Genomic DNA, 9,776 nt, shown 5'->3' with positions numbered 1-9,776 from the left:
AAAAAAAAAAAAAAAAAGAATAGACTCATTGTATGCTATTGGCCAGCCTGGAACTCAACTATGTAGACCAGACTGGCATTAAAATCATAGAGAGCCACCTGCTTCTGCTTCCCAAGTACTGGGATTAAAACATGTACCACTGTACCCAGCAAATAGTATGTGATACTATTTTAAAGATTTCTTATGGTAGGGTTTTACTGTATAGCCCCCTGGCTGACCTGAAACTTGCTGCCTCTGCCTTCAATTAAAGGTACACACCATCTTGTCCTGATTTTATTTTTTAGCTTTATGTGTGTTACTGTTTTACTTGCATGTATGTGTGTGTAACGTATGTGTGCTTGCTGTCCACTGAGATCAGAGCATTGGATCATCTAGAACCACAGTTACAGATGTGTAAGCAACCATGTTGATAATAGGAATAGGTCCTCTATAACAGCAGCTAGTGCTTTTAAGTCACTGAGCCATCTCTCCATCCCTCTTTTATTATTTTTCATTGTGTGTGTGTGCGTGCCCGCACGTGCCCACAGTACAGAGATATTAGATACAATGGATCTGAAGTTGTAGGTGGTTGTGAGCCTCTACCCCCTGAGGGTACTGTGAACCAAACTCAGCTCCTCTATAAAAGTAGTTTGTGCACTTAACCACTGAACTACCATCTCTAACCATGTATTCTAATACGAATACCTTGGCCCTCTAGCCAACCATGGACTGAGAGTATTTGGGAGCAGAGGAAATAGCATCTGTTCAGAGCAAGACAGAGCTTGCATGAAGTAGGCCTCTAACTTGCCTTACTTTTCTCTGGAGTAATTAGGAATTCTTTTGTCTGTTTTCTGTTTTGGTTTGGTGTGGTTTTTTTTTTTTTTGTTTTTTAAGACAGGGTTTCTCTGTGAAACAGTACTGGCTATCTGCAGCTCACTCTGTAGACCACGTTGGCTGCTTGGATTAAAGGTATGCGCCAACACTGCCCAGCGTAGTTAGGAGTTTTAATTCCCCAGAGTTGCCTGTGATGGGTCTGGCGGACATAATTTCTCAATTGAAGATGCATCTACCTGGGTGGGGAGTGGTGTTAGGACTAAGTCCCAAACCTGGGTGTGGAGGCCCTAAAGTTGTAGGTGTTCTGTTCACATCCATTACTTACCCTATGGCTGTGGCAGGCAGGCTCCAGCTTCCTGTAGGTGACTCAGCCAAAAGAGCTGGAGGACTAGCCTGTCATCCTCTTTCCTCCTATTGTTCCCATTTTCATAGGCCCCACAGCAAACCCTTCCTCGGTGTCCCTCACTCAGGTGGCCTGGAATGTCTCCATAGAGCCTCTCTTGCCCCATCTGTCTTTAGACCAAAGGATCAGAATCAACCCTAAACCCTAGCCTTCCCTCATTCTTTTTAACATTACTGGTTTTTCTTCAATTGTGATAAAGTAGATGTTAGATAAAGATTTTTATGTTGGTCCACCCTGCATCAGCTTGAGGAAATGTAAACTGAAGGGGAACTGCTGGGTAAGGACCGCCACTCAGTGAAATACAAAGTGACCAAAGTACACATACTGAGTGTGTGGCCTTTTCCCTCTCTTTTTAAGAAAGACAAATTCCTTTAAAGTTGCTAAACACAACAAAAGCCCACTGGTGCAATATTTGCTCAGAGTTCTTTATTTTAGTTTAGTTTTGTTTTGAAATAGGACCCTAGCTAAATCACCCAGGCTGTCCTGGAAGTCACAGACCCTCCTCCATCTAAGGGTAGGGACCTCAGGTCTATGCAACAAGAGGTCCGGAATTGTGATCTTCGTCACTTTCAGGCTCTACTGTAGCCTTTTTCATCTCAGAACACTTCTTGGGTATCATCAGATCAGCCTGAGGAGCCTAATGGCACAACAGTCAGGTGGCTGAGGCAAGAGGATCACAAGTACCAGGCCTTGTTTCGAAAAGAGCCAGCAAGATCATGCATCAAGGAGCCAGAGCCAACTTCTGCCAGCTGTCCTCTGACCTCCACACAGGTGTCAGAGCAGGCACACACACCACATACACAAAAGAAAGAAAACCAACATTAGCGAAGATAGGCTGGTGACCTGGTCCTGCTGAGAATCACGTGTTTCCAAGTCTTACCTCATTGAAACTTGCCTCATCCCCCATGTTGGTTTTTTGAGACAAGCCCAAGATGGGCTTGAACTCCTGACCTTGCTTCCACCATCCAAGTGCTGGACTTACAGGCAAGCAGCAGCACACTCAGTTTTGGATAGTATCTCACTGGGTAACCTAGACCAGCCTAGAACTCACCACATTCCTGCCTCTGCTTTCCAAGTGCTAGGATCACAAGCATGCACTAAATTTGGCTGTTTATAAGTCTTAGCAAGTTCTTTCACTTACTCCCAATCAGTTCTGTTGATTTGTCAAAGTCTGCTGTGGCGCTGTGCTCTACTTCTGATGGGCCACCACCCCTTGAGACCTCCAGCTGGCCAGAAAAGATGTTCACCATCTTGGTAGATTTTGTTTAGAGAGCATCTCCCTATGCAGCTTTCGCTAGAACTCTCTAGAGATCAGGCTGGCCTCAAACTCACAGAGATCTTCCTGCCTCTGCCTTCTAGGGCAGAGATTAAAAGCATGCACCACCACGCCCAGCCCTTGGTGAGGGTTTTCAAAACAGTGAAGTCTTTTGGTCCCACTGTAAACTAGAGAGACACTTTGCAGGCTGCTCAAGAATGGAATGACCCTAGCCCCTGGCATGAAGCAAGCATGGGCCTTGGTTCTGACAAAAATCCAGGTCTCCTTCTGAGCACATGGCACAAACCTAGCCACTCACAGTTGCAGGGTGCCTCTAGTTCCTCTCCCAACAAGGGACGACTGGCTTTCTTACTGCCCTCTTCTCTCCTTTCTGCCTCCCTGAGGCCAACCTCTGCTGCAGGGGCACCACAAGGCACCACAGGCAGCGTCCACTTAGCAGGTTGCTCATGTTCAGAGAGGTGGGTCCAAAGACCTGCTGTCCCCAGAGATGTACCGTGGAGATGAGAAATGTTTCAAATCATCTGTCCTCTGCCTTCATGTAGTTCACTGGGAGCCCAAGCATTCACCTTTCTGGCATGGACCCCACTCAACAGCCCCCAGCCTCCTCATTAGAAGGCTAACCAGCTGTGAAGGAAGAGGGTGTGTGAGATGGGAAAGTGCTATAAGGAGCCAGCGCCCTCTGCCCCACCCATGGCCTTACTGCAGTGCTGCAGGCTCATCCTTGATGTTGATTTTATTCTAGGAAGATGACGAAAAGCTGATTGAAGAAATACAAAAGGAGGCTGAAGAAGAACAGAAAAGGAAGAATGGAGGCAAGTGTTCTTCTCAGGCACAGATGGGGCTGGGTGAGACTGTCCCTCGGGGGTTACTTCTCAAACCATGCGTTCTTCGTGATGGGACACTCCCTAGAGTGAGTTTGAGCTATGGAGGCAAATAGAAGCCTAAGGAGACTGCCTCACCACAGTGGAAGTTTACTGAGATGACAGCAAGTTCCTGAGGCTGTGAAAAAAAGGGACATCTCACATGGGCTGTTCCAAGCTAGATAAACAACATACCACCCTCTGTGGGGTATAGGAGTGACCAGTGGGAAAGTGTAGATTTTCCTGCCTTTGGCATATTGCTCTGACAGGCAGTGGGTGTCTTTTGTCTTGAATTTGATGTCAGCCTACTCTTGAGAGCCACTATTTCTGGGCCCAGAGGAAAGAATACTGAGGGTCAGAATAGCCCTCCTCTGTTGGGCTGTCCCTATAGGCTTCCAAGCCCTGGTCATAAGTGTCATGTGTTGCTCTAGTCACAAGCAGAAGTGTATTAGATCTGGTTCTGTCTGTGTGTTTGCTTCCTCTGAACCCCACTTTTCTTTCAGAGAACACCTTCAAGCGCATCGGACCCCCACTGGAGAAGCCAGCTGAGAAAGTACAGCGTGTGGAAGCCCTGCCACGGCCTGTCCCACAGAATCTGCACCCACAGATGCCACCCTACGCCTTTGTGCACCCACCTTTCCCCCTGCCACCTGTGCGGCCTGTGTTCAACAACTTCCCCATTAACATTCGTCCTCTGCCCGCACCCTATGTTCCCCCTCTGCCCAACGTGCGTGTCAACTATGAGTTTGGCCACGTGCATGTGCCCCTGGAGCACAATCTGCCCATGCACTTTGGTCCCCAGCCACGGCATCGCTTCTGACACTTAAAGCCCTCTCCAGCCACATTGAGTCTGCAGGAAGACCCAGTCTCACCTTAATAGGCGTGGAGTCTTTGCTTCCCTCCTTCATGAGGGTGGGCTCATGTCCTCTTGCTCTTTTCTTTGCAAGGTTCACAGACCCTTCAGGTCCAATACCCTTTGGGTGCTGTCACTGGGGCAGTGTTACGGCAGCTCCCTGGTTGTGCCATCTTAGCAGCCAGTACAATGGCTCTGACCATGAAGAGGGCCCCTTAATCACTTGCCACACTCCCTCCCTAGCAGACAACTGAAAGCCTAAGGGAGGTGGCCTGCATCCCCAGGCCGGGCCTCTCATTTCTTGTTGCCTAAGACCCACTCAGGTTCAAGGGCCTCCAAGACACATCTATGGATCAAGTTTTGTTCTGTTATCAAAGCAGTTGCTCCTGTTCACATAGTTTGAGCTGAAGTTGTTCGTGAGCTACTCAAGTTTGTCCCCACTCTTGAAAAGTCAAGTTGAAAGTATTTCCCCAGGGCCAGCAACTGCTGAGAGCCTCATCCTAACACTTGACATCAGACAAAAAGGCTATTTTGCAAAAGCGTCGTTTATTACTGGGCTACCCCTTTTCTGGGGGAGATGTCACTTGTCACCAGCCTGGTATGAGCAACACCTCCTCTAAGGTGTTCCTGGGTTTTCCTGGGGCAGAGCCCCTCCACCCCGCTCCAGGATGAGAGCGACTGCCTTCCCTGAAGTCAGAGGAGAATGTTCCTGCTGCCTGTGTCCAGACGGTTTGCGGAGCAGGACTGGCAGCAGATATTTTCTCCGTTGTGTTGACTACCCTTGTCCTCCCATTGCTGTGGGGTGCTCCACGTTCAAAGTGTACAGACTTGGAAGTGGGAAGATGTCCGTAGGAAGGGGGAAAGACTCCTTGAGGTACCCCTGGTCACCTGAGTGTGGGTGGGGCACACACAGTGGTGACTCAGGAGCCCTGCTGTGGGTCACCTGAACAGTGCTACTAGTCTGAATGACAGTGCCTTGGAAAGATGGGCCACGTGCTGCATGACAGGATCCTCCAAGTACCTTAACTATTAGTGTGTTTGTGTTCCCTGTACTTCTCCGGGGCCCCACATATGGGTGGTTACTTCAAGCACTGCCCTCCAAGGCCTCATGAGGCGCTGGACTGGGCACCCAGTTCTGGTTCTACACAGTACTCCTATCACATTATCCACCAAGAGGCCAGGTGAGGTGCCTGGCAGTTTCTGGGGTTGCTGGAAGAACAGGTGCCACCCAAACCTTGACCCTCGGAGAAGTAAAGCCAGGGTCATGTCCTCTGAAATGCAGTCTATCTGTGGCCACACATGGCTGCAGAGAAGGCTGCTGTTGCCTGTCTCCATCAAGGCCTCTCGTCCTTAGTGTCCTCCCAGAACCTGTGTGCCAGCAGGGATCGCCAAGGCAGCTGGCACCTTAACCTCTGGGGCTGAGAAACTGCCTAGCCACTCCCAGTGTATTTGCCTTAAAACTGGAGAGAATCTAGTATTTGCACTTAGCAAAATATTTCAGAAGAGAAAAGTGCATGATCTCACTTTATATATAAAAAAAAATTTTTAAAAATGAAGTAGATGGCTAAATGTTTCTTTACCTTTTTGGTAGTAAAAATAGAGAAACTTTGTCTGTTTAAACTACTGTGTAAAAAGACTGTATCATATGTAACTTGAATTTTGTGTAAATAAATGTTTGTGAGCTCTACTCTTGGCTGTTTGTCCCGCTCCAATCACAGATTCCAAGCAGCCCTCAAGTGCAGACAAGCACCAAGTGCCACTGGCTCCCCCAGTGAAAGGTGTGGAACTCCTGATGCAGCAGTGTGGGGCGGGGAGAAGTGCTCCTTTCTCCTGCCGGGAAGAAACCCAGTCCCAACCACGCACGGCACAGGAAGTCCTTAGAGGATACTTCTCTAGATGCTCCCAAATGTGTAGCCCTCAGATGTGTGACGTTTTACTCTTGGCTTTTTTGGCTCTTTGGGGTGCCCACCCACTCAGTTCCCAGAATAAGTCACACGGATACGTATTTTTTCTTATAATTGCCTGGCCTTAGCTTGACTTGTTTCTTGCCAGCTTTTCTTAACCCATTTACCTTTTGTCTCTGGGCTTTTATCTTTCTTCCTTACTCTGCGGGTGGCTAGGTGGCTGGCCCCTGATGTCCCCCCTCTCCTTGTTTCTCCTGTTTATCCTCTCTGCCTGCCAGCCCCACATATCCTTGCTCCTGCCTCACTCTGTTGACCATTCATCTTTTTTTTTTTTTCTATTTTTAATTTTTTAGAGTTCTTTTTATTTTTTTTTAATTTATTTTTTATTAAGGATTTCTGCCTCCTCCCCTCCACCTACCATTCATCTCTTTATTCACCATGGGGCAAAGAATCAGCTTCACAGTTAAATTCAGCATAAACAAAAGAAACACATCTTTACATCATTAAACGTTCTGCGGCATAAATAAAAGTAACACTTTAAAGTAATATTCCCCAACATCCAGATCCTGGGCTAGCCTCATCCAGCTGACAGGAACAAGAGAACAGCACTGGATCTGGCATGGGAGTTTCTGGCCTGGCTGACAAAATGGACAGGAACCCTCCAACCAGCTCACTCACCAGACAATAAAACTGCAGACAGGAGAACCAAAACAACACTCTGGGGGAGACACCACGGCCTTTCCTGCCACTTGTCTTACAGGACTTGTTTCATATCTGAAAGAATTTTTGCTGAAGTAAAATTTGGGGATGAAATTTCTCTATATTTCCAGGTTCCAAAGCAATCATTGCCTACAGACTTCCTTAGTTGTCCCCTGCCATCCCGACCTACACCTGCATGGGTTACACATTGTGGTGGCTAAGGCTCAGCAGCTGGGTTGCATTAGTAAAAGCTGCCCATCCTCCCTTCTAGGTAACAAGCCTTTCCAGAATCTTCCTTACTACATACGCTTTCCTGTATACCATGCGTGTTGGCATTGTTTAAAGACAAGGTCCAAGGTCTCTCCATGTAGACCAGGTTGGTCTCGAACAGAACTGCCTGCCTCTGCCTCTCCTGTGCTGGAATTAAAGACGTGCCACCCAGAAACCTACAGGGTTTTTTCTCTGATACTTCACCTGGATTTGCTAGGTCTCTCAAACATTGCCCTAGTTAAAATAGAAGTCCAGAGGTCTCCAGTGTTGTCATTATACCTAGACCTTCAGTGAACACCCTGTACATAATGGGTCACATGCTAGACAAGAAGGACCACCCTCCAAAAAAAAACAAAAAACAAACTGGGCAGTGGTGTAATCCCAGCACTTGGGAGGCAGAGACAGGCGGATCTCTGTGAAATCCCTTTCAAGTTCCAGGACAGCCAGGACTGTTACACAAAGAAACCCTGTCTCAAAAAATCAAAAGCGGGGTAGGGAACACCCTCAAACATGGAGATCCCAGGCTAGCCTTGCACTCTACAAAGCCCAGTCTGGCCTCAAACTTAGAATGCCCCTGTCTCAGTGCCCCACATGCTGGGATTACACCTTGCCTATGTAGCATCTGTAGGGGTGCAGGGTACAGGGGGTGTACACAGTGAGCCTATGGAGGGTCTGCGTCTTTTACTGTGTTGTTCTGTGAAGCATAACAGGGTTTCACTACGCTGTGCTGACTGGTTTGGAACTCACTATGTAGGTTGCTTCTGCTGGGATCAAAGGTGTATACTACCAGGTAAATATGTTTTTTAGACCTCACTGAACCTAAATTCACCAACTTAGCTATGCTGGCTAACCAGCAGGCCCCAGGAATCCTGTTTCCAGTGAGCTACTGCTCGATTACACATGCCTGTCACCTGGCCTGCGGTTTGGTTTAGTTTTTATACGGATCTCAATCCTCATGCTTCTGTGGCAAGCCCTTTGCTGACTGAGCCATCTCTCCAGCCCCTTCTGAATAACATCTTTTGATAGGGGTATTTGTGTGGTTCTTTGCTGAGATACATACATGCTTCAGTTTTCTCCTTCCCTGTCATTTGATGACAAAACATGCTTCAGTTTTCTCCTTCCCTGTCATTTGATGGGTGGTAATCAAAATAGTCTCCCTACACATTTTTTAAAGGTGTGTGCCACCCCCGACTATTGTATTTCTTTTTTTTTAATGTATTTATTATGTATACAATATTCTGTCTGTGTATATGTCTGCAGGCCAGAAGAGGGCACAAGACCTCATTACAGATGGTTGTGAGCCACCATGTGGTTGCTGGGAATTGAACTCAGGACCTTTGGAAGAGCAGGCAATGCTCTTAACCACTGAGCTATCTCTCCAGCCCCTCCCTATGCATCTTGAACTTGGACTCCTCCTACCTTGGCCACGTGCCAGTGTGCTCTGCCGTTTTCCCCTTGGCTTGGCAAGGTTTCCCTCCCAGAGTGGCAGCTGAGCTCCACACCCTCTTGCCACAGGCTCCACTCGCCTCCTTGAACGTGGTGCCCTAGTTGCTGTGACAGGTGCGGAGCCAGCACTCTGGTCTCGTGACCCCTGGGGATGCAGTCACTGCCAGTCCTGGGGGCTGTCTCAGTCCTCCTCAGCAAGCAGGATTCATTCAGCGTCAGTTCCTCCCATTGCTTCCTCTGCCGGGGGCTGTTTTACTTGACTGGTGGAGATGTGGGGATGAAGGCCCCGTCTCTCCCGTCATTCTCAGCCCACCCCAGCTGTCAGAGGTAATCGACAGTTCAGCCATGGTGGTCCCAGGAAGTCCGGCACATTTGTTCAGTGAGTACTCCAGGCGATCGGAGCCCAATCTCTGGGAACTGTCATGAAGTAGGAATCAAGATGCATTCTAGCCAGGCATGGTGGGCCAAGCCTTTGATCCCAGCACTTGGGAGGTAGAGATTATAGATCTTTGTGAGTTCCAGACCAGCCTGGTTTTTATAGTGAGATTTCCTGTCTGAAAGGCAAAGACTGCATTCTAGGGTGAGCAGCCCCTGCCACCCAAGCCTGAGGATGTAAATGTGGAAGGAGACAATTATCTCTGACCTTCACTACACACACTTAAAGCACACACTTAGTGGTAATAAAAAGAAATTAAGACTGTATACTAGAAGGGCGTGGTGGTGCAGGCCTGTAATCCCTGAGTTCAAGGCCAGCCCGGACTACACAGTGAGTTCCAGGACAACCATGGCAACAACAGCTCTGTCTTGGAAAAAAAAAAAAAAAAAAAAAGCTGGGTACAGTGGCACATGCCTGTAATACAGCACTCTAGAGGCAGGAGGATTACCAAAAAAAGTTCGAGGCCAGCCTGGAATACAGAGTAAGTGACAGGTCAGCCAACACTACATAGTGAGACCCTGTCTCAGACAGAAGGGTTAGGGAGATGCCTCTACAGGTGAAGGCGCTAGCCGTGCAAACCTGACATCCTGAGTTCAACTCCAGAAGCCGTGCAGAGAGCTGGGTGCTGCGGCATGCATCTGGAGCCTCATCAGCCAAGACTGGAAGCAAGAGATCCACCCAGCTCACAGGCCAGCTAGCATGGAAAACACAGCAGCTGAAATGGAAGAGCCGTCCTCAACAAGGTTGTTGTTCTCTGACCTACACATGGGTACAGTGACACATTTACCCCCTTGCCAGCACACATATACACACACA

At 48.2% G+C, this 9,776-nt stretch overlaps 1 protein-coding gene across 3 annotated transcripts in view; it reads left to right on the top strand.

The window, feature by feature from the left end:
• Rnf216 (ring finger protein 216) overlaps positions 1 to 5,892 on the top strand; it is a 120,044-nt gene extending 114,152 nt beyond the window's left edge. For all 3 annotated transcript variants that reach the window (XM_005368004.2, XM_026789728.1, XM_013354088.2), the window contains 2 exons: positions 3,235 to 3,304; positions 3,856 to 5,892. In XM_005368004.2, coding sequence (XP_005368061.1) covers positions 3,235 to 3,304; positions 3,856 to 4,172 — 387 coding nt within the window. In that variant the 3' untranslated portion in view covers positions 4,173 to 5,892. The remainder of the gene's footprint in view (positions 1 to 3,234; positions 3,305 to 3,855) is intronic.
• Positions 5,893 to 9,776: the final 3,884 nt, after the last annotated feature.

Source organism: Microtus ochrogaster, unplaced genomic scaffold (assembly GCF_000317375.1).
Source record: "Microtus ochrogaster isolate Prairie Vole_2 unplaced genomic scaffold, MicOch1.0 UNK27, whole genome shotgun sequence".
Classification (NCBI taxonomy): domain Eukaryota; kingdom Metazoa; phylum Chordata; class Mammalia; order Rodentia; family Cricetidae; genus Microtus; species Microtus ochrogaster.
The sequence above is the reverse complement of the archived record's forward strand: the minus strand, read 5'-3'. Positions and strand labels throughout refer to the sequence as shown.